This window comes from Ambystoma mexicanum, chromosome 6p (genome assembly GCF_040938575.1).
Source record: "Ambystoma mexicanum isolate Mex_15411 chromosome 6p, UKY_AmexF1_1, whole genome shotgun sequence".
Lineage (NCBI taxonomy): Eukaryota > Metazoa > Chordata > Amphibia > Caudata > Ambystomatidae > Ambystoma > Ambystoma mexicanum.
The window spans coordinates 62,343,735-62,369,409 of NC_090935.1; the positions used below are offsets into that span (position 1 = coordinate 62,343,735).

A 25,675-nucleotide genomic window follows, 5' to 3' on the forward strand; every position below is an offset into this window, starting at 1 on the left:
TTCCGAAGCAGCTGAAGCTGGACATTACATGTCAAAGATGAGGAATACGTTGGAGGACACAATCCATTCGAAAGGAACTTTCTATTTAGTTTTGTATACCAGGCCCTCCGAAACAAAAGACTTTGATGGAAAAGAGACTTGAGCAGAGAAGACCCTGATGCTGGAACTGCCATTGTATCCTTGTGCCGTAAACGCCAGGGTGTGCTCTTTGCTCAGAGTGATCTGCCTTGCCCCGAGCTGGGAAAGTGGGAAAGGGAGGCCATCGGCCCAAGTATCCCGATTATCATTTTGTGAACACTTCTTTTTTTTTTTTTTAACTACACCCCAACACCATTTGGAACTAGTAGTAAGGATTGGCAATAGGTTTTTTAGTAAAGGCCCTTTCTATTTGACAAGACTCACTAGGACTGCATTCTTTATTATTTGATGGTCATAGCTTGCTCCCATCTTAGATTTAGGTTTAGATAGACGTTTATCACACCTCTTTGAAAGTTCAATAAACACCCTTGAACTGTCACTTGTGTCTGTCTTACTTTGATACCATGCCTTTGTTACATTTGTAAGAGATGAGATTTCCCTGTTGTACACTAGGCTGGGTCTTGCAGCTTGCTATTCCCTTTCTGGTTGAAGGTGTTTAAACTTCTGGAAATAGAATTGGCTGTATCTCCTTTTCTGGGTTGTGTTGGTGATCTTACCCCGGGGGAGTGCAAATTGGCAGGCCTGGGTCTTCTGCTGGCCAGACCGAGAATAGCGATGACTTGGATCGGAGGCCCGCTACCCACATCTGACAAAAAGCTGCAGGATATTGCTTTTTGCAACCTTAAGTAAGACGCCTACTCCTTTCTCCCTCCTCTAAACCTAAGGATAATTGGTGTCTATATCACTTCTTGATTGATTGATTTTTATTTTGGGAATTTATAATGCGCTTGAAACGGAACAAACCATATAATGGTGTAGATGACTTTTGCTGAAAACGGATATCCAGAATTGTAACAATACTAACATTCCACCCAAGAGGACCAGCAGTTGCGACGGGCCCAGAATAGCTAAACTTTATTTAAACAAAAAAGTTTTCAGGGATTTACAGAACTGACACAGGGAGTCCAGAGTCCGAATATCCCCGGGTAAACTGTTCCAGAATCTAGGTCCGAACACCGATAATCTTCTACCCCCTCTAGACACAAATGTAGATGAGGGGATAACTAACAGAGCTTGGTCCCTTGAACGTAAACTTCTTCAGCTCAAAGAGACCCCCTATCGACAGTGAGCGCCATTCAACGGTGTCTATATTGCTTCTTTAGTTCAGTGGCCCCCTATCTATCGACAGGCCGCTCGATTTAAGGTAAAGTTACTGGATGCCACTATCCCCTGCCATAGAAATTCTTAGTCAAGCCACTCTAGGGCATTTGTACTGCCTTAAAGGAATGGTTCGGTCAACATTTTTTATTGGCCCTACGGGTCGGCCATGTGTTTTTAAGCCTAAGTCGCTCGATTTTAGAAAAATTTCCTATGGACCTTACCCGAGTTTTCGTCCATTAAACACACGCGAAAACAGGCAGTAGGGCGCCGCCATTTTGTGATAATCCTATCACTTGCCGCATCGCCCTGGCTGACCTGCTTTTGCGGCACTAAATCATATCCCCCGCCCCTGAGCCTGACATTATCAAAACATTCATATTCCCCGCCTCTCTCCGTGACGTTACTGTGCTGCGTAGGCAAACGCACCCAGTCGTCTTCTACGCAACTTCACACAGAACCCGGAAACCAACACAGATCTACTCACAACACAATTTGGAATATGAAACTGTACTTTCAAATAAAACAGCAACACAGTACATTTGGTAAAGTACATTTAACATTAAATGTTTATAGAATATTCAGCAATTGACATACTGGTGGCAGTAGCAGTAGGGTAGGATATACCTGTTTTGAAAACATAAAAATTATAATTAGTCACGCCAGCCGATCTTTATTAATATTATTCATTTTATTTATTACGGCCGATCTGAAACTATTTGCTTTCAAGGATAGTGCAATGGAGTATGTTCGGCTCTAAAATCAATGCGAAAACTAACGAAATAAAACGAGGTTAACACACAATGAGAAACGACTGTTTATCTACATGCATGTGAAATGTGGACCTGCATGCCCATGTACCCGGTACAAAGATGATCCCACAAACGTTTTACTTGCTCTTCATTCATTCATTCATCCATTCATTAATTCTTCATTCCGGTATAAAAGCGTCTAAAGAGTTACTAACATTATATTTGCAATTTCCATTGTGTCTCTGCGTAATGCAGTCCGTAAATCCCACTGTGCTCTTGACAATGATTTTTCGTATACTGAACTAACATGAAACTCGGTCTAGTTTCAGAATTTTCTGCCTTATCGTCTTTTACGTTATTGCACGCCTCCTTCAAATGAAATCCTTTTAGCATGGTCCCTGTCTCTCAAGGTCAAAAAACAATAGAACCTTATACTGCCAGTGCGAGTTGTGGGCCTCTTCAGGCCGCCAGCTGAAAATCAAAGCCGCTGACCTTCACTCTAAATGAGCATACATTCTTACTTTGAAACATCCCGTGTAAAGCCTTCTTTGAGAACTTGACTTTTCGAATCCATCTCTGTACTAGGCCTCAATGTGCAAATGCGAACTGGCTTCTCTCCCATCTGCAACGGCTCACTTGGCGCATTCTAAGGCCCCCAATTTTGTCCTCGTTGTCCGCGAGCTCCGCAGCCCTAGAGAACCATAACTATGGAGACATTGACTTTTTGGGGGAAGGTCAGGGAAAGTATAACGTACCCGAGGAGTTGAGTTGAAAGTGAGATTTATTGTTTGTTTGTTTTATTATTTGCAATACGCAAGCCTCCCCTCGGTTAACAGTGCGCAGCATTTACATGAGATTGCGAAACTTAGTTACAGCAACAAAAATATATACATACACATATTGACAAGGTCAGCGATATGAGGTGAATAGAGAGAGAAGTCAAAGATGAGACCCAGGTTGTTCGCCACCCAGGATGGTGAAGGGAGGGGTTAGGGTTAGCATACTTTGTATGTACACTGTACAATAACATTTATTTACAAAAAGACAATCGTATTACAATTATTTAAACCGTGATTTGTACTTCACAACCAGCTCTGCTTTGGGCGAACCTGGCACAATATCAATGTTTGGTGGCAATGCATCGGTGCTCTGCACAGAAACGTTCAAAATTCTATATCTGTGCTTCTCGAGTACAGCAACAATAAGGCTTTTTACAAAGTCGAACTCCATTTCCTCATAGACTGCTTTGATCACCCATTGCTTACTTCTTTTAGAAAACACCTTAGTGTAGTGAGGCATCCTTACATTACCCGTAGTCCTAGATTGTTCACGGCAGAGATTCTCGTTATGGGCCAATGTTTCATGCCCTGTATGCTCAAATGCAAGCGCTTTGGCCTGTACTTCAGGCACATATTGTGGAACACCTCCAAACCTCCTGTGTGACAGAATTCTGTCAGTACCCTCAAATCTCTTGATAGAGTTTTATCGAAAACAATCTTCTCAATGGCTTTGTGTGTCGGTGAAGATGGGATCAACCACTTCTTCTTCCGTGCCTCCTCTGGGGACAAAGGGCCATGTTCACATTGGTGGAAATGTTGGTTTTCTGTCCAGCGGTGTACGGTGGTACAGTGGTGCATCAGTGACCGCCATTTTTCAAGTAGTATTTCCACTGACCCTTCACAAGTTTTGGAGCTCCACCAAAGATGGTTGCTGATAGACTGGGACCACTGTGAAATACTTTCCAATCCTTTTTTTCCCCTGCAGCCGAGATTTTATTATTGATTGATTTAGCAAGATGCCATACATCAAATTGATGTCTTGGCAATTGAAACGTGTCTGTCCGTGGCTATGAGCTCGATGTGCATTCCCCTCGATTGTAGATATTCCACTGATTTTATAAATCCTAGTTTCTCCATGGCCACTGAGGATGTACATTGTGTTACCTGCACGACCACCGAACTCACAATTTTCTTACTATCCATGTCCTGAAAGTGGTAGGTGCAGTACTTGGCAGAAAATCCAGGGCTTTCGCACTGTCCACCGCCGGCTAGCCTGAATCGTTTCCCTTCGAATGTACTTGCTAGAGACAATTGTTCAATTTTCCAAGCATCACTAATGGCCGGAAACAGATAATCATGTTGGTATTTGTAGTACTGTGTTTTAGAAATGAAATGAAGTCCCACAAACTGAAAGAAAGACTCTAACTTTCTAAAACTGGAGCCACTAAAAAGTGATGCAGCTGCACACAGTAGATTGCTTGCTGGCAGTTTCCCCAGCATCGGTTGTGCAGACCATGAGAACGTATGATTTAATCTACAGGCGGCATGTATTTTGACGTTACTGCCTTGTTTTTGACGAGTCACACGAATCAATGGCTTCCCACATACTTTTCCCTCTGATGGAATGCCCACATTTCAGCATACTTATAATATCCATCAAACAACTGTCAAATACTATGTATTTGCCCTCTTTCTTTCATCCGGCATCACACTTGTTTCGGACTGCATCGTTGCGGACATATCAGCAGAATTGAAAGAAATATCGCCGATATCAGGTTCTAATGCGTCAGTGAAGGCTGCTGCTGGTTCATTCTCTGTCATTTCGACATCTGTTACTTCAACATTGATGGGAGAACACAACATTGTCGACAGCTTTTTGGGTGGCATATTATTGGCGGGTGTAGATTGTGTGAATTGATCTGCGACTACTTCAGAGCTATCTTCAATACATTCAGTATCATCTTCTTGTGGTGTTGCAGTTGCACTGTAGCAATGGTCCATTACAACTTTACTGGATTCTCCGGACACATTCAATTCATGTTCTGGCCATTGGACATGAGTATCTCTAGTCTCAACACGCGGCGTCTGACTTAATAGTTCCTCCATAGTATAAATGGTCTGGCAAGCAACATCTCTCATTCGCTTCACTGTCTGTGTATGTATAGTTCGTACACTCACGGGTAACTAGGGGACAGATTGGAAAAGGGATGTTCAGTTTAAACACAAGATAAAGTATAGTACAATTGACTGGAAAAAAACATAAAATCGTCCCCAGCACAAATAAATGTCTAAAGTTATGAACTGATTGTAACTAACCTTATTTTTGTTTCTTTTCTTTGCAACTTTCTTGACTCGACCTTCAACATCTGCACGCTGTAGCTCTGATTCATTTCCGCATCTCTTCCCTTCCTCTTGCGCTGCAACGACTATATTTTCTGTATCCTCATAGACAGCACAGAATGAGGCTCCATCGACTCCCTGAAACATAGTACTTTCATTACTATGTATCACAATATTGATAACATAAAACACACGTGAGGACGAACACACAGGTACATCTCAATAGCTCAACACGAATTAAACATTGTGTAGAACAATCAAACGACAAGTATTCGAGCTCTGATGACCTAGTTCCATGGAACTGTCAGTATCCATACCTCTGGCTCTGCATGGACTGCCATGAATTATTGTATTGGAGAGGAGGCATCAGCAACTCCCTGAAACACAGTACTTGCGTTAGTATGGTTTTCAATATTGTAAACATAACACACACTTGGGGTCAACGGCACAGGTACATATAAAGAGATAACCACAAATGATGCATTGTCTAAAAGAATCAAGGAATATTTAAATATGATCAGATTTAATTGACTTATTTCTCCGATTTCTTTACATCTGCATCATCTAAATGGGATCTTGTGATTGTAGTGGAAGCTCCATCGTCTCCCTGAAACACAGTACTTGCGTTAATAGGGAAGAAAGTATAGCAAATTGAATCATGTTATATGATCATGCTCGATGGAGCCGTCAGTATCCATACCTCGTGCTGCTGAAGAATATCTATGGATGTTGTAAATGTGGTGCGCGCTTCCAAAAGCTGTTGCGACGATTCGTATCCGCATGGTCCCGCTTCCACTTCCTCTGGAATTACTTGAATGTCAGGCTCTGCATCAAGTGCAGGGGTTGACTCTTCAACAACTGCCTGAAACATAGTATTTGCATTAGTAAGGATTACAATATTGAAAACACAACACAGACTTGGGGTCGACTGCGCAGGTACATATCAATGGCTAACCACGAATGAAACATGGTGTAGAACAATCAAACGACAAGTTTTCCAGTCCTGATGATCACGGTCGATGGAGCTATCAGTATCCATACCTCGTGCTGCTGAAGAACATCTAGGGCTGTTGTCAATGTGGTGGACGCTTCAGCATCTCCCTGAAAGACAGTACTTGCATTAGTATGGATAACACTAATTATAACTGAAAACAAACACTAGGGGACGACAACTAAGGTGTATATCAATTGGAAAGCACTAACCAAACAATTGGTAAAATAAGCACACGATACATAAAAACCATTACTTGACATGCATAAAACAAGTCTGTAGCGGAATAGCCAAGTATGATTACCTGATACGCGCTAGAAGTGGTTGATAACTGCGGGCACGTCATGGATGTAGAATGTTCTTGCTTCAGATTCAGTGGATAGTCAAGCAGTTGTAAAGGTAAATTATTGTTTGATAATGAACTGCAAATATTAAAAAATTGCCATGTAAACCGACAGAATACATGAGAATAATGCTATTGAAAATGCGCAATATAACACAGTTCCCTGTGCCCATAAATAGATTTCCTTTGGGGGTTATAAAATCGAAAAATAATTTATTGATAAATGTCATTATTCAAAAAGTTATACACTCATATCAATATCGAAAGTATTACAAGGGACACAACACCAAAAAAATCAATTAATGCATTCGCCTACCTACACACTACCGCAAGGCCTAAAGCTAAATCTGGACACTTGACTCACCAGTGGCGGAATGTGGACGAATAGAGTTGGGATAGCGTTTGGAATAGCGTTTGCGAGCAATTTTCGTGTCGTTCGCCGTTTATTCTTCTTTGTTACCCAAGATGTGGCGTACATGTTCGGGGAAAAGTGCCGTCTGCAGATGCGGTATCGATCACCCCTCTTGTCCTCAAAGACTTGCTGGGCTCTACTTTCAAGCTGTTCCGGTGGATATCCGCAATGTCTGACCCATTCTCTTATTCGATCAACAGTTTTAGGGAATACATGCATTGTAGTGCCTTCAGATATAGCATGGGTCTTTGAAGGGCAACCGCTAATCGAACAGGCTGGCATTGTTGAAAATTCTGAAAAGTAAATATCAAGATTATTATAAAACCTTGATGAATAAAAATGTCATAAAAAAGTAAATGAACCATACCATGTTCAATGCAAGGTTTGTTTTGGTCACCGGAACTATACCAGTTCATCATGTGCGGCTTAGTATTTGCATAAGTTACAGAATTTTTTAAATGATATGACTAAACTCTGACATGTGACTCCTCCCTTGGATGTTCTGTCTTGCACGAGAAGGAAACATGCTTACATTATAGACTGGACCCCCGAAGGATGCAATTCAATGACAATTGACACAGATGAAAATAAATAGATCTATTGATAGCATAACAATTGAAACTGAAGTCAGTAGCAATGAGACCAATGACCATAGCACTATTGGGTACTGTAATTGCAAATAGATAGAAATGTAAAAATGACTAAAATATGACTAGAATACATGGCCTTACCTTGACCAACAAACAGTTGGATTCAGCAGGCCAAGCAGTATGTTGCAGGAGAACAGGTAGATGGCCACAGGTAGCACACTGAGGAGTTTGCTCGAAGCGGTCACAGATAGCACGACGACGAGCAGATTAGCATAGATCTCAGTGCTTCTCAGGTAGAAGGTTCAGGAGTTGACTTGCAAAGCACAAAGATGTTCTCATGAGACATATCAAGTGGTTTATAAAGTATTAGAAACAGGGGTGTGTTTGTGAATGAATGACGTGTGTATGTCTTGGTATTATGTGGTTTAAGGGGGGCGGCCTGCCTCAGGGGAGGCCTGCCTGGAGACATGGGGTCTGAGGAGGCCATGTGAGCGATGGCCCCTGGGCGTGGGATACCTTTTGAAGTGTACATGCGGTTTGGCACCTTGGCCGTTTGCGCCTGTGACAGCCCCCCATGCCAGCGCTCATCATTGGGTGCGAACCGCCTTTGATAGAGGGGGGTGGGATGTATGGGCCTGGGGCGTGTAGATAAGGCACAGGAAGACTGCTGAATGGAGACACACTTATGTGGATTGCAGGGGGGCGGCCTGCCTCAGGGGAGGCCTGCCTGGAGAAACGGGGTCTGAGGAGGCCATGTGAGCGATGGCCCCTGGGCGTGGGATACCTTTTGAAGTGTACATGCTGTTTGGCACCTTGGCCGTTTGCGCCGATGACAGCCCCCCATGCCAGCGCTCATCCCTGGGTGCGAACCGCCTTTCATAGAGGGGGGTGGGATGGATGGGCCTGGGGCATGCAGTTAAGGCACGGGAAGACTGCTGAATGGAGACACACTTATGTGGATTGCAGGGGGGCGGCCTGCCTCAGGGGAGGCCTGCCTGGAGACATGGGGTCCGAGGAGGCCATGTGAGCGATAGCCCCTGGGCGTGGGATACCTTTTGAAGTGTACATGCTGTTTGGCACATTGGCCGTTTGCGCCCGTGATAGCCCCCCATGCCAGCGCTTATCGCCGGAAGCGAACCGCCTTTGATAGAGGGGGGTGGGAAGGATGGACTTGGGGCGTGCAGAAAAGGCACAGGTAGACTGCTGAATGGAGACACACTTATGTGGATTTCAGGGGGGCGGCCTGCCTCAGGGGAGGCCTGCCGGGAGACACAGGGTCTGAGGAGGCCATGTGAGCGATGGCCCCTCGGCGTGGGATACCTTTTGAAGTGTACATGCTGTTTGGCACCTTGGCCGTTTGTGCCCGTGACAGCCCCCCATGCCAGCGCTCATCCCCGGGTGCGAACCGCCTTTGATAGAGGGGGGTGGGATGGATGGGCCTGGGGCATGCAGGCAAGTGTTTGGGAGCGAGGGGCCATCAGGCCCCTCTCATCCTTTACTTCTCAGTAGAAACTCGGACCAAGTGCCTCCAGTAGTCTGTTTGCCCATTGCCCTTATGTGATGTTAACTTTGGTTGACATTTGCGTAGATGGGACCACTGAGCAGGACACGGGGCATCCATTTTTGTACCCCCTTTCCACTACATCTTGGTAACCAGGCCTCACTGCGCAGAGCACATGGCCCCCACCCTCGTTCCAACTCTGACTGGAAAATTCCAGAGTATTTGCAACAGCTAATAAATGTAACACATCACTCTTCCTCTGAGATCACTGTCCTGCGTGTGAACCAGCCTGAACTAAGCACGTAGCTCGTTAATCTCCACAAACGTGTCCTTGCCCACGCACCCTCGCCAGTGGAAACGTACTGCCATTCTGACCCTGTGTCCCTGCAAGGTATTCTCTTCATGTGCCAGACCACTGACCACGCCATGATGCCCACCTAGCAGATCCCCAACTAACATTAGACCCCTACTGCAGTATATCGTTGCCTATCAATAACAAATGCCACATACCGGAGATTCTTGTGAGCACAGACCCACACTTCAAACAGTATATTATAGTGGTCAAGACCCTTAACCTAAGGCCTGTATAATCCAATGTTAATTGCTAGTATAGATATATGTGTGACTTTTATAGAGACATAACCGACTAAAAGACTTTGAACAAGTGTTATTTAGTGCATGCATTATTGAGAATATATTATGTTAGCTTAGATAGTGACCACCCTGCTTCACAGCGACCTGAACCTTCACCCATTCGGAGCACAGATGTCTGACGTCCATCCTTGAATGGAGACACACTTGATTAATTTAAAAAAATCGAAAAAACCGTTGTTAAAATATATGTGGTGTTTTATTTTGTATCTTATTTTGATGACACAAAAATACAAGACTTTACACATTGTACAGGTCAGGTTGCATCACAGCAAGAGAAAATCCCCTGTACTGACCGCTGTCACTTGGGAAAGTTTCTCTTATGGCACGAACGGCACAGGCAGGTATTACTCTTCGAACGCGGCGTCCAAGCCTCCCGTGAAGCCACCATGTAAAGGAACGATAGGCCACCAGCCTGTACCACCTGTGAAAAGGAAAGAAACAAACTGTTTTTAAATGACCAAGATAAGTTTAATAAACGTTTGTTGTCAATAGCAATTCTTGTAACTAATGACATTCTGCTCGGACAAATGCTATCTAGACACTGCACACTATTGAACGACATTCATGCGTTACAATGATATGTATATGTAATTTTGAATATAGTAGAAGACCATGAAATAGGAGTGGCATGACATGCAGAGTATACTTACTCGTTACTCGGATTACGAGGACGAACAGTTGCGCGAAGTTCGTGCATAAGCACCATCGTTATCCTCAACACGGACCGTGTGAGGCAGGCTACCCTGAAGTTTGGCAGCTCGGTGATGCATTGCGGTCGTGGTTCCCCTTCCGAAATGTAGGTCACGCATCCCGAGTTTTCACAGCAGCAGCAGTTCTCGTCCTCGGTTGGCATTAGCTCGCACCGATTGCATGTGCACCAGGTGGAAACACTGTCCATGCGACTAGGTCCAGGCTCTTCAGCTGTTGAATCGTCCTCCCAACTGCCGTCCGAAGACCCATCGTTTTCGCGTGTTTATCTTTCCAGTAGTTCCTCCTCGGTATACTCGGGCTCGTACATGTAGGGCATTATTGTAGCCATTGTGTGTTAAACAAACTAAAATAATTTATAGCGGTGGTACTGGTATCTGTTCACATGGGCTACAAGCAACAAAGGTGGCTGACCAGAGCACAGAAAGAAGTCACAGAATACTCAAAGTAACACAGAGAGAGGAATGGAATCGAAAATCTGCTGTTGTGTGTTGTGAAACGGTCTGTTTATACTTATTGAGGAAAGAGGCGCCCTGCCATTTCCATGGCGACACGTCATTAGCTGAAGCGCAGCGAATGTTGACACGAGACGTGCTTTGGCGCTGTGAAATGGGCGGTACGAGTCTGCTGATGACAGGCTCAGGGGCGGGGGGATATGATTTAGTGCCGCAAAAGCAGCTCAGCCAGGGCGATGCGGCAAGTGATAGGATTATCACAAAATGGCGGCGCCCTATTGCCTGTTTTCACGTGTGTTTAATGGACGAAAACTCGGGTAAGGTCCATAGGAAATTTTTCTAAAAATCGAGCGATTTAGGCTTAAAAACACATAGCCGACCCGTAGGGCCAATAAAAAATGTTGACTGAACCATTACTTTAATGTTCAACACTGCACCATGCATTAACTACATGACCACCACGACTTATATTTTTATCGTTATCTGCGTTTATTTTTGCGGTCAATATTTGTAAACAGAGGCCGGTGTTTCTTACCTTATTGTTGAACCCTGTATGGGAGGATAGGTCCAAGGGACCCCCATTCTGCATTCTGCCCTACAGCTCTCCCCCCCTTGTGAAGTCCATGGCTCGTCGGGGATCCCCCCTGCCACCAGGGCCCAGGTGGCGGGTGGGCTAATGGCTGAAACATTGACCAAACTTGCTGTATTGAGCTAGGCCCTGGAAACCATTTTGCGAAACCAGAATGACATGAGCCCCTGTGCACCGCAGCGCGGCCCCCACCCTTTGAGAGTCCTCACTTGTCCCTGCGGCCACAGCTCCCTGGCAGATCCGATGAGAGCCCGTTCCCACGAACAGACGGACATGAGCTAGTGCTAGACGCAAACACTGTAACATTCACCTTCCGCAGTGTATCACTGTCCTCAGTATGACCCGGCCAGCAGGGCCGGGGTGGAAAAGAACTGTAAAATGGTCCCCCGACAAAAGTAGAGCCCCCAAATACTAATGAGCAAACTGCCTGTGATGAAACTCTTCAATCCATGACCTTTTGATAAAACATGTAACCTCCATGAAGATGGCAGAATGTGTGTTCATGTGGCATTCTGGTTGAAGTACCCCCAGCCCCGTAGCTATGCTCAAATGGTAAAAGTGTCCCGGGGTTTTTATGTTATATGTTTCTCCGAGAAGAATGTATTCCAAGACCCTATGCCATAATTGAACTAATGCTGCTAGAGTGCAAAGGAAGACAAGTGCAACCACATTGGGACCTCGTGTAAATTGTGTAAGAAAACGCATAGAATGTATTTGAATGTCCAAGCTCACCATGTGTCACTGCCATCAGTCTCATTGGCCAGTTGTTCCTGCGTGCTCCACCAACCTTAATACTACCTCGCTTACCGTGCATGCATAAAATGTAACAAAATGTCGTGGTTGTTAAATACTTAACATATAGTTATCAATTGCAAAATGGGTATAGGTAACGCATTTGAAATGGCCATGTAAAGGCACTAACAATGTAGAAACATAAGCTTTGAAAAGACTCAATGAGTATTGTACATTATATGAATGTTTATGCCTCTTTTACATAATCTACAACACACGAGGAAAATACCATTGTGGGCATATCCAAGGCCATTCCCCCTCCCTCCCCATTGAAGCCTGCCAGACGGAAAGCAGAGGCCTGTGCTGCTCTGCCTCACCTCCCCCAATTCGGCTGTAGCCGCTTCAAGCATTCACGTTCCCCCGCAGCTCCCAGGGCTGCGGCCAGCCACCTGAATTATTTATGACCCAGCAGTAAACCCCGGCCATAAACGCAGGCCAAAAGGTGCCCTTTCTTAGGCCCCACGACCCACCAGCCCACCCCAGCTTAATGGCCCCTGTAAGATTAGGACACCCAATATTATAGCAACACTGTAGGAACACATTCATAATGACTTCTAATGAGACATGATAATTGGACAGCCTGCCCCTTGCCCTGAGACCCAACCTCGTGACCTATGATACCCGGTCAGCAGGACGATGGTAACCATGTATTGGCGTATCGCCAAAATGACCCACTCTAGGTGCATTCCTCCTGTGTTGCATTAACCTGTAGAATAACCTATTGGACGATTTACCGGGGAAAATAATATTGCGGTATTGAATGAATGCGGTGTGCGTGGCCTTAGGGCAGAAAGCCAAGGAAGACGTTCATCAATGACACTGGCCACGCATGGCACAACAGCACCGCCCGGATGAGCCCCGCTGACCTGCCCGGCCCACGTTGGCAACCATGACGTCCACCAACCACGGCGCACCACATCACAGCTGCACCTACAGTTAGTCGTCGCCACCCAATCCCCACGAACATGTGCCCCCTATAGTGTGTAGGTTCTTATGACGTATTTTGTAAATATATACGCCTGTCTTTGCTAATGTCAGACAGAGCGCTCTCTGAGTTTGCAGAGTCCTTGGCATGCCCTATTTTGACTTATATAAACTCCCATTAAGCTCACCCGCACTTTGTCTTAGCCTTATTCCCACCTTGGAGAGTCCATTATTGTCTCTCATTGGGGGGAGGATCGTGCTATCTGGGGACGCTCGCCTTCAACCCTCTATTGTTTTTCTTTTCCCTCCATGTTTTATCACTTATCAGAATGGACGTTCTTTAATGTTTGTCTCCTATATGATGTTCTCTAAGGTTAATTTGAAATACTTTGTTTTGTTTTAAATTGTTGCACTAGGCGGTGTTTTACAGCTAGAATTAAGCCATTACCTTTCAGAACACTGCTTATAAATGACATTGGCATCCCCTTAAAAGCACGGAGCTAGCTCAAAGAGATTCTGCGAGAGGAGTAGGGGGAAGGTGTTTTGAGCGAGAAGAGGAGAGTAGTGGGTGTGAATGGCCATAGGGACTGGGATAGCTTTGCATAGGTAACGGTAGGGTAAACATCCAAGTAACACCCACAAGCTGTGCGTCTCTCCTCACATCCCTCCTGTCACATATCTTCACTTTCCCTGCCAGTAGTTTTAGCTGATAAGCAGCGATAACAGCGCATAACAGCCAACATTAAAAATGTACCCCCTGTATCTCTCAGGAATAATAGGAAACCGGTATTTGCACAAACCTAAGCATCCGAATTGCCTCGGAGACACGCCTGAAGCCTCAGGTGTGTCCACGTATTTTTTTGAAAGAGAAAACAGAACTCTACTAACAGGATTATTCCCAAATGAAAATAAAATGAATTTCTCTCCTGCATCCCAACTCAGTATTCCCTAAATAATAGGAAAGATCAAAGGAAAAAATAAAATGTTTAGTAGTGTGCCCTTACCTAGGACAGTTGTGGGTTATTGTTGCAGGCGATCTGTATAAACAAGCATTGGCAAAGCCAATAGGTTTAGCATTATATGTATATTTTGCAGGGATTCGGATACACATATTGTGCCTTCCACATTTAAACAGCCTCACCTGTTGGCTTTGCAAATATGTGTTTGGTTATAGGATACATGTCCTGCCCCGCTTAATGTGCTAATGGTTTGGAAATCCCTACTGGAAGGGAGGTTAAGTGGATGCGATGCAGAAGTCTCATCTCCTCCATGAGCCCTTCCACCTTCCCCCACTAACCCTGCCAGTCTGTAAGTCCCTGCATAGGCGGATGGAAAAAGACTGCTGGGTGTTTGCCAATAACAGACATACAAGGAGCTCTGTGGTTCATACATTGCTTATTGCTGCGCAGTAATGTCTCCGCTCCTGTCTCCTAGGCCTATACTTGCCACTACTATGGAAGAAAGGGGCCTAAGGACTAGGAGTACAGTCCTCACTCTGAGGAGGAACCTTCACATTTTCCCACAAAGGACATTGGCTAATTGCCTTATTGGCTGACTTGTTGAATGGCAAATAACTCATTCCCTTTCCCTTGCTCTAGGTGTCGCTGTATCTGAATAACAAGACTTTCCTCTGTCTCCACTTTTCTCTTTCCCTTTGCCTCAGGCCCCACGTTGAAGCTGAAGCGTCCTGTGGTCCTGAGTATGTACGAGAAGGTCATCGACGGATTCTACGTGTCCTGATCGCCCGTTCCTTCCACAGAATTGAAGAAGGTTTCATCGTCCATAGACTTGATAGTACTAGCCTGTTGCTGCTAGTCTTGATGCACGGTAGTCTGTTGATCATTTCTCTTTGTTTGCCAAGATCAACCTTTTTTCCGAGAAGTGGATTTACGTACTGCAATTTGATATGTATGTTATAATGCCAAATTAAAAACAAGATATTTTTAAATCGTGGCCGTTTACTAGTGTTTCATTAACATTAAAGAAATGTGGCAGCCAAAGTTCCAGAAATAGGTGTTAATATCATTATTAGGGCATAAGCGCACTCAAAGAAAAAAGGAAATAAAGACAAACTTTGAAGGGAAGGCAGGTCTATACGCACCCACCATCCACATTTTGCCCAAAGCTGGGTAATCCCACCACGCCCTGAAAACAATGGAAAGAGGAATTCCATAGGCATTTGAAAGGCATTAATGGGACACAATTTCCAGTGGCGAGGAGAACAGCAATAGTTCTTTTTTTTTTTTTTACTCTTTAGAGTTCAGAGCATACCATCCGCCCTTATAACTCAAGTGACCCTTTCATCAGATAAAGAACCCATCTCCTGTGCTTGCAAAAGAAGATATTGTTTATAAGGATCCCAAATGTCTCTAGGTTTAGCCTTCATGTGCACAACATGTGCCATACTCCATTTCCATTTCGTTGCAGTACAGAATGTCCTCCTTCCATTGTTCTATTTTTTTATAATTATAATTGGTTATTTATAACGCGCTTAATACCCAGAGGTTTCTAAGCGCGGACCTGGGGATCGAACGTGTGTTGCTCGGCGTCGTCTTGCTTCCAAGGTGAGCGCGTTGACCTTGGGCTATCCTCCCTTATCTTAGGTCGCTGTTTCCTACCCCACACCATTGCCACCCTTCGTTTAGCTAACAGCAGGAGCCCAGCCAGCCTCTGAAATTCTACCCGCTAGCCGCTGCGTATACCCCAGTAAGGCCGCTGTTGGTGCGGAATCTACCGGTTCCCCAATAATAACACTGCTTCTAGCGGAAACCTCCTCCCAGAATTGCAACACAGGTGGCAACTCCATGCCACATGTAAAAAGTCCACAGGCGAAGCCGTACACTGAGCACACATCCAGTGTTTCCGGAAAGAAACATATACAGAGAACAGCAATAGTTGGGCACTGTTTGGAGAGGGCTACAGGTCTGTCACAACCTAAGCCAAGGCCAATGTCATTATGGAATGGCATAACCTTTATACGGGGGAACAACTACCTGGTGAATCCATTGAGTAGTTTGCAATGGCACTTAGGACTCTTGTGGCTTCTTGCAAGGTTGGAAAGAGGAGTTCATCTGGGCCCCGTGGTAAAGCCATTCAAACACCCTACACATCAGGGAATGCCACTGGCAGGACTCGCAACCGCAATTGAAATGGAAAAGAAAAAGTAGTAAACAGAGTAGAGTGGTGGAGCAGTGCAGTGTCACGGGTGTAGTGATACACACAATCTAGACACTTATAGTGGATACCCGGCATTGGGAAAGGTGTGTAGCAGCACAATACATTATACTAAGAATAGACAGCACTCTCATTCTGACAATGTGTATAAAAAAGACCCAAACTGTCTAGTACCAACCAACTATCCACTGGAAGATGAAGGCCATCATTCCACCCAAGGACTTCAGCACCACACTACTCATAATGGGAAACAAGATATTCAACCACATTCCTATAATCCTAAGAGTTGCACTGGCTAACTGCCCCATCCAGAACAGACTTTATGACTGCATGCATTACCTATAGAGCAACCATTGTTTACATACCTGCCTACCTAGCCGCAACCCTATGTAGCTCAGATGAGTCATTCATGCTCATCCAGGAGCCAGGCCATTGCTAGGCTGGAGACGTAACAGTCAAGCAGGGAATCAATCAAGCAACAGGTCTTCTCTTGCTACGCATCTGCCTATTAGTACACCAACCCGATGGCAATCTGGCCCATGCTAAGGCTCTTGCAGTACAGGAAGGCACCCAATACCTTACTCCTTGGTCAATATCTATGTGCCATCAAGGCTCCTTTTGTTCCTGCATCACATGACACTGCGATGGCCACAACATCCTGTGTCACATATTGTAGCCACACTCCTTGCCTGATATTTTACCCTCAATGGCATATACAGGACTCCTTTGCACTTTATTAACCAAATCTAAATAATGCACGAACTTAAAGAAAATTCGAGATTGCAAGATAAAACTGAGGGCTAAGAAAAAAGTTGCAATAATCTTGGCGAAGGATCCTGACCAGCGTAGTAATGTAGAGGAACTGTGCACTCAAGACAGTCTACTTGCTATAGATGACATCTACAAAAACATTGACAACCTTCAAAGACCTGAGTGCCCATTTGGGGCAGATTTGGTGTTTTGGGGCCTCATGGAGGATTTAGGTTCCTTGCCCTCCATCATCCCAGAAGAGAGGTAAAGGGGAAGCAGCCATAGGAACACTGGAAGACTCTACTCTGTGATCAGGAGCATATTCTAGCCTCTTCTGGAGGCACCAGGCTGGTTTTGAGATGGCCCTCAATCCCGGAGCTCCCAAAAAAGTATTGCAATTTGGAAAGGCTGAATTAGTGTCAAAAACTCACATTTCCTGAAGTTTTCTGAGAAGGCATTGGGATGCTCAAGTGTTGTAAACATGAGATTAAACACCTACACAACATTCTGTGGTGAAAGTTCCACTTTGTCTCCAAATGGGCCTACAAAAAATAACCAAAAGCATTGTGGACAATCAGATAATTGAGGAGTCAGACTCTTTGGAGTGGGTCTCACCTATTTTCCTATTAGCTAAACGAGACATGAAATTAGTGTCAGGATGTAGAAGGAGGTGATCGACACACAGGCGTTATCATTGTTGGCAGAGACTTTTATTTAACAAATAAGGGTTGGGAAAATACCTTCGTATCCCCAATAGTCAGATGGGTTTACCTGCCTCAAAACATTTTTCTAAAGAGTCTGTCAGGATAGTACAAAAGAAACAAGTCCACCATTGTGTCACAATTTCCTATTTCCAACCCTCACACTAAGAACGTAAACTAATGTGCAAAGGGGATCTTCTTTAGTCTCAGAGTTCTGTTCAAACTCATAGAATAAAGTACCAAAATTAAATGGTGCAACAAATATACTCCAAAAGGAAGGAAAGTCTTACTCCCAGGTTGTCGTACCCTCAGAAAGTTCAATGAGGGTCTTCTCCTCCTTTAGTGTTTAAGGATAAGCTTGCGCCCAGATTGTCGTGCCCTCTGGATGTTCAATGAGGATCTGTTCCTCTTTTCTTCTCCTTGGTTTTACAGCCAACCTGTTATACTCTCCTGCCAGATGCTGTGCGCATGAAGATTGCTTTGGCTCTCTCGTCATGTGGGTGCGAATCGTAGACTCCCCTTTTTGACTTCTATTCCTCCTCCTTTGGTCACAGCCAGCCTGGTATACTCTCTTGCCAGGTACTGTGACTATGAGGATTGGTGTGGAGGATATGACTATGTATATGGGTTCCAGACTCTCTTCCCTGTTCCTCCCTTCTTCTAGCACCCAGCGAACTGTCCCAGTCTCCCCTTACCGATGCCTTTCACTTGTCTGCAGGCACTTCAGGCTCTCACGGCTTCCCAAAGGGCTTACACTGCCTGCGGCGGCTCCGTACGGATTCCCGGACTCTAAGCTTCCCATCTCTGCTACAAAACGGGCTTCAGGCTTCCCGACTAGTTGGGAGCTCAAGCTTCTGCCTCTCGCGGCATTAGTCTGTGACAGAGCTTCCAGGGACACCTGTACCATAGGGTAAGTGTCCCGTCCTGGGTACTGTCAGCTTCCTGTCTCCTCTACAGCTGTCAGTGTTTGAATCTCCCGCGTCCTCCTGGGAGAGCCTCTCTCCCTTCCCAGTCCTCCTTCCCTTTGTATTACATTTCCAGGACGTCATCTTGATATACCCTGACAGATTACAAAGAAGTCCTACACAAAGTTCTGAGTGATGTCTAAGCTCAGGAGAGCAGGCATCAAAAATAGACTCCAACATTACAAGATTCCTCAAACCTTCATAAGTGTTCACTTTGTAACCCTTAACCCAACCATCTACGTTTTTCAAACAGTCACACACCCAGGTAGCCCAAGGGGTACCATCATGCTTTTTGAGGGTTCTAAACCTCTTAAAATACTGGGAAGGGGTCTTCCCAAACCTAGCTATTAATGCTAGTTTCACATATTCATAATCCTGCTTATCCTCCTCCCCCAACTCCATTACAGCATTACTTGCAACAGGGGGAAGCCCAGAGAAAAGCCAAGGAATCAACTGATTCCCTGAGATACCTTGAATCCCATGATTGTACTCAAACAGTGCTAACCAATCCAAAACATCAAGTTTAGTCTCATACATACCAATCATTTCCTTTGGCATACGGGCAATTTTAGGGCTGGAAGACCTAGAAGACTCTAGGAGAGAAGCATTTTCTAGAGACAGTTTCTTCATTTCTAGTTCATGAATCAGCTCCATTTCTCTGAGCCTTAACTCTTGATGTTTCATGGCAGTTTACGCATCAATACGTTTCACTTCTAATTCAAGTCTCATTTTCTCAAGTGCAATAAATTCAGGAGTAAGTGTAGGACCTGTGGGGGTCCCTGTGGACAGAGGTTGTGCATTCTGAGCAGGCAAAGGAGCTGTAGGGTAAACTAGCAAGGACTCATATACTTCTTCTAAAATAACACTCTCAGAATCAAAAACATCAAAATCCACATTGGCTGGAGTGGTAGGCCCTTCTGACCCACTCTCCAGACTTTTTCCCATTAACTTTGCAACCAGTTCAGACTTTGTTCCTTTACCAGAGGGATTCTTATCTCTACACATGGTTCTAAGAACCTCAGCAGTATAGAGTAAAAGACTCTTCAGTGTAGTTTTCCATACTTGACATGATTTCTCAGTTAAATAGAATTAGTGGTGTTAGCCTTGTGGTTAGTTGAACCCAAGCAACAGCAGCACTCTAAGTGTAATCACTCTACTTCCAAATCCTCACCGCTGTACACCAGTGTTAGGCAGAATCCTGTGCAGTGCCCTTAGGGACCACTGCACACAATTAAGACCACAGGTGGGAATACAAGTTTTCCCTTTGGTACAAGCCTGTACTACTAAGTTATAGTGGTAGCAGTAGCAGTGAAGCCAGGCTTATTTCAAGAGTATATGAGCTGTAGCAGAGATTACACAAAGGGACCACAATTACTGTGACTCAAGCAAACACTGACTCAAGGTTTCAGGTAAAAAATATGAGTACATTTATTTTAAAACCATCAGTTATAAACACAACACTTCTATTAAACTGTAAGCAAAACCACACGTTAAATACACTACAACTAACCAATTAACTTTGTACAGTAAGGGCCTCATTACACGGAAGGCGGTAATGGTTAACGGCCACCGTTAATGGTAACAGTGACCGTTAACCATTACCGCCTTACTACGAGGTCCCTTAGCGGGTTGGTGCTTTAACGCCTGCTTTTTGCAGGCGTTAAAAACCAACCCGCTAAGGGACCTCGGAGCTAATTACGGCACCGCAAAATTGCGGTGCCGTAATTAGCGCCTTCCCCATTCCCATAGAGCCCTATGGGGCAGAAATGGGAATGGGGAAGGGCAATGGCGGAAGGGAGATTTACCGCCCCACCAACCTTGGAATGGGACGGTAAATCCCCTTTCCGCCAAGGCGGTGCCGGTATTTTACCGGCATGAGCCATGGCGCTCATAGCGCCATGGCTCACCGCCTTCCGTGTAATGAGGCCCTAAGTCTCAAGGTAAGTACCCTGTGTTTGAATGAACCAGTGTTATGAACAAAACACGATACCGCGGATACGGTTGTGATCACTTTTTGACAGTTCGTTCTACTAAACAAATGTGTATCGTGACATGAAATGCTACCGGGGCAAAAACACACTTAGCACCTGAGATACCCAGAGGGAGTTGGAGGCAAAAATCACAGGCAATATTTAGGATAGGTAGACAGTATCGAGAAACACTCAGAAACAGGAGTTCAAAAGTCAAAGGGTCGGAGCCAGGTTTAGATGACACCGGAGGCCTGTGCCTAAAATCACACCGTTAGACAGTTCATGATTCCGTATAGCCCAAGAGTACTTGAATATTGTCAATGTTTCGGAAGCAAAAGCCATAAGAAGGAGGGAAGACAAGGACGAGCCTTGGAGGTGAAGAAAAGGGATTCACCCAGTTTCCTCGAGTAGAACACAGTACCTTATTTCCACGATGCAGCTGGAGCCCTGGCAGTTGTTCGTTGGTTTCCCGCAGACCCACGATACCTGGAGCTTTGTTGTGAAGGAGGACGTCTGAAGGGGGTCTGCACCACACAGGGATGAAGCCGGCAGCAGCGACAACGAAAAGGTGTGCTCCTTAAAAACAGGAGAGGCTCAGCAGGTGGCTATCCGGACCACTACAGCAGTGTGCAGCGATTTCGACCACGGTGGAGATCTCTGGCTGAAGAAGATGAGCTGATTATCCCCACCAGGCTCAAGGGAAGCAGACTCCGGACTGGATCCCCTCTTAGTCATCGAAGGGTAGATAGCTCAGGACTGCAGCAGGGCTTCACCGGGACAGGGTAGTTGCAGCAGCCATCGTTCTCTCTGCTTCTTTTCGGTTCCTTGTAGTTCCAGAGGCGATTCTGACTTCTAGCCCAAGAGACCTGCCTTTTATGCGCAAAACCCCCATTCACACAGCCTGGCTGTCAATCACGCAGCAGTGGGGTTGTCCAGCCGGGACACCACCTCAGCCAATCATGGCAAAGTGCGTCTTGGGTTTCCTAGGATACCCTGTGCAGGGGGTGACTACACCCCTCCCTCACATTCAGCCCACCTAGACACCCAGACGCCTTGAGGAGGGCTTCTCTGCAGAAGCCCGCCAAAAAAGACGGTGCACAAAGAAGGCAAACCTAGTTTGCCGTGCAAAGTAAAACACAAGAAGGACTTTAACAAAAAGAAATGGCGAATAAACCCAACCGGAGCCAAAAGAAAGACAATTTGGTCAAGCGGGTTTATATTCGAGACGGATATAATAGCCAAGAACAGTACCACGTTTATCTAATATAATCGCTGTAGAAAGGTTAGGGTAGATACCACTGCCACCAGCCAAGTCTAAATGTTAAAAGAGCAAAACAATGCTCAGTGAGGTACAGACAGAAAAGGGGTACAGATTAGCCCTTTCCAGTACTCCATGTAGGATGGGATGTACTGGGTCTGTGGTTAATAGTGACTATGTAAAGTAAATGGCAACTTTACCTTCCTCTGGGGGACAGTAGTCAGCCCCAGCGAAATGGAGTCAGAGGGAAGTCTAAAAGACAACCCTGGGTTACTACACTAAAGGTGCGGTGTAACCCATACAAGAACAGCGGTACTTGGAGTGGTGTGCTCCAGTTCCCAAGATCACACAATGTGTAACAACACATAGGCCAAAACACATGTAAGAGTGAAAAAACATGTACACTCTTACCAGGTGGAAAAATAAACTCCAGAAATCCAGCAAAGCTTCTGGGGGACTCACTAGGTGAGGGAAATTAGAAGCAGAATTCTCCCTAACATACGGGATGTTGGAGGTCTGTAGTTGGAGAGGTCCTCTACGTTTCCCGCTGTATCTTTGAGTAGTGGCCTGAGGTATGCAGTTTTGAAGGCTTGTGGTACTTTCCCAGTTGCGATGGAATGGTTGAGGACGTTCCTGTGATATTCCATGGGCGTTCCTTGTTTAAGAATTGATTTGTATATGTCCGGTGGGCATGGGTCTTCGGGGGACCCTGAGTTGTTGCTTTCATTCACCAGTTTGACGAATGTCTCCACTGATATTTCTGGAAAGTTTCGTAGTTTGTTTGGGTGCTCCTCCGAGTGTAGGTTGGGGTTGTGGTCAGATCAGATGGTCTGCTTTGAATGGTTTGTTGGATGTTGTTGATTTTGTTTTTGAAGTGGTCTGCAAGGTCGTTGTAGAGTTTCACGGACGGAGTTGGTGTGTTGTTTCATCCTGGAGGGATGTATTAATTAACATGCCTTGCCCCTGAAGAGAGGACACGAAATCTAGGCCTACATCACTCCCAGAGTGGATTAGAAAATATTTCTCAAAACAGCTCGGGAGTTGCCCTAGCTATATCCCCCCCTGACTAGATCATCCCAACAGCCACTAACTACACTCAGTTGTGTTCCCCTTAGACATACACAGAAACATATACACAGTAGCTAGCCAGCCTCACCTCCACACAGCACACAACCTTTGCCGGACAAACCCACCTCAAACCAGATTAACCCCACAAGAAAGCCGGACTAAGCCCGAAGGACTGAATGTGCGCGACAACAGCACCCCACCCGTAATCAAACACACACAAAAGTGAAGAACTGAACTGAACGGAAACAATCAGGAAAAGCACCTACAATCGTACAATCATAATATAAAATAAAAAGAATTGGAAAAGCACTGCATGTGGGCTACTGCCCCTGCAACCGCAAAGGAAACATAAACCGACTAATTTACAAGGAACCCCTCTCTGACAATCCAAACAAACAAAACGTGCAATACTCCCACACCAACCCAACAATCTACTGCCAACTAACACAAAATGCCGTGATAAAGAATAGGACCACGAGAAAGACAAATGGAAAAGAGAACAAACCCAACTGAGCTCCACCACAGATCCTCAACCACGGAACAGAAAACAACTAACATCGAAAACAGAAGTACCGCCAGCAGAGGAGAAACTTCTCTATACCCAACACCATACCTCGCAAACAACCACTCCATCAAAAGTCAAACCAACCCAATGAATGAATCAAGAAAGACCAACAATAGAACACAGCCACGCAGAAGAACAGACACAGCCAGAGGGTGCAAGAACATGATCAATGCCCTAACCCCATATATCACAAAAACACGAGGACCCACCCTTCAACAGCCACAAAATATAGAAGAGGAACTTGAAGAAAACAAAAACCTAAGACAGAACCTGGAAGAGTTATTCGATGACGACACAAATACAAATGTACCACAACCAGAGACCCGCGTGGAAGAAAACCAAAACACCAGTCAGAAGACGACACCGATAATAAAGCGCAAACCAAATCATACCATAAAAGTCCACTGCAACTTAATCAACACAAGATCGATGTCAAAGCACTCAACAGAGATCTTCGACCTGCTGTGCGACAACGGTATCAACATCCTATTCATCACAGAAACATTGCTGGACGACAACTACAAAATCACACTCCAAAACTGCCTCCCATAAACTTCAAATGCCTACAATTAAACAGAAAGAGAAAAAAAGGAGGAGGCCTTGCAATAGCATTCAAAGAACACCTGAAAATAAACAGACAAACCTCAACATCGAGAACTGCAAATGTATGGTCATACACCTATTAGTAAATCCAAAAACAAACATTAAATTCGTACTGGTCTACAGACCTCTGACATACGATGCAACCTTCGTTGACAACTTCATAGAAGCCATCACCGACATAGCCATCCGACATGAACATCTGATAATCCTGAATGACTTCAACATATGGTTTGAAGGAAAACTCGCCAACTAACAAAGTTCATTAATCAGACAACTAGCAACCATGAAACTACAACAACTGGCCCAAGGAGCAACACATACGGCAGGACACAATTTCCACCAACAAAAAATATATCACCGCTGCATTGTTGATACAGATACTCTGGAGCGACCATCTCATCATCCCATTTGTGATCACGCTACCAACTGAAACAACCCCCACCAAAGGCCCACTCTCAAGGCCCTGTTTGCGCCTGTTCACTTCGGGACGCAGAGCCTTGAGGCAAGAAGCTCCGTAGTCCAGGTAAGCACCCTTCCCCTGGCACGCCACAAGCCTGTACGCCCATATCTCCTGCGCATTGTTTCCTGCTCCATGCCCACGGTCTACGACCCTGTGGTCCTGAACAAACCAAAAACCATAATGGTTAAAACTATCTCTAATTCATCCAAGCACTAACATTCTACTGCCACCGCAGCGGACGATTGCTACACGCGTTCATCAACAGCACACGCCCTGACTCTACACTTCTGTGCACCTTTGCGAAGCATCTAGCTTCATAGTGTTAACACTAGCGTGTTGTAGTCTGCTCTCACCTAACAATCTCATTGTGGTGAATCCAACCTTTGGTGTGTTGGCTCCAACATCTTACTGCACATCCCACTGTGCTGCATATCCTGCTAGATTAGGGTGATGTATCATGCATTCTGCTGCATATCATATTGTTTTGCATCTAGCCTACAGTGTTGTATCCTACATTCTGCCACATATCATATTGTTTTGCATCTAGCCTACAGTGCTGTATCCTACATTCTGCCACATATCATATTGTTTTGCATCTAGCCTACAGTGCTGTATCCTACATTCTGCCACATATCATATTGTTTTGCATCTAGCTTATAGTGCTGTTTCCAGCACTTGCCAGTTTCTAACTACCTCCTGCACTGCACGCTCCCAGACAATCCTAGAACTCTAACTTATGCTACGTGCTCCCTTTCACATGGCCACCTTACGGAGAGTAATGCTCACCATGGCTATTCTCTTACCCCGTTTCACACTATAGCAACAACAAGGTTCCTACCCTCCCTTCAGCCTTACTCATCTCGGCTTCGGCATGAACTCAGCATTAGCCAACAATGCTCATTGTCTCATCACCCCTGCTGAATGGATCCATCTTTTCGCATACCTACCCACACCATTGGTCCTGTATCCACTCAGCCTGAGGAATGCTAGATTGGGGTCCCGTTTTCTCTGCAATAAGATGACAGTTAGGCCTCA

At 45.2% G+C, this 25,675-nt stretch overlaps 1 protein-coding gene across 2 annotated transcripts in view; it reads left to right on the plus strand.

The window, feature by feature from the left end:
• LOC138511212 (long-chain-fatty-acid--CoA ligase ACSBG2-like) overlaps window positions 1-15,074 on the plus strand; it is a 791,265-nt gene extending 776,191 nt beyond the window's left edge. For both annotated transcript variants that reach the window (XM_069626739.1, XM_069626740.1), the window contains one exon: window positions 14,790-15,074. In XM_069626739.1, coding sequence (XP_069482840.1) covers window positions 14,790-14,866 — 77 coding nt within the window. In that variant the 3' untranslated portion in view covers window positions 14,867-15,074. The remainder of the gene's footprint in view (window positions 1-14,789) is intronic.
• The last annotated feature ends 10,601 nt before the right edge of the window (window positions 15,075-25,675 follow it).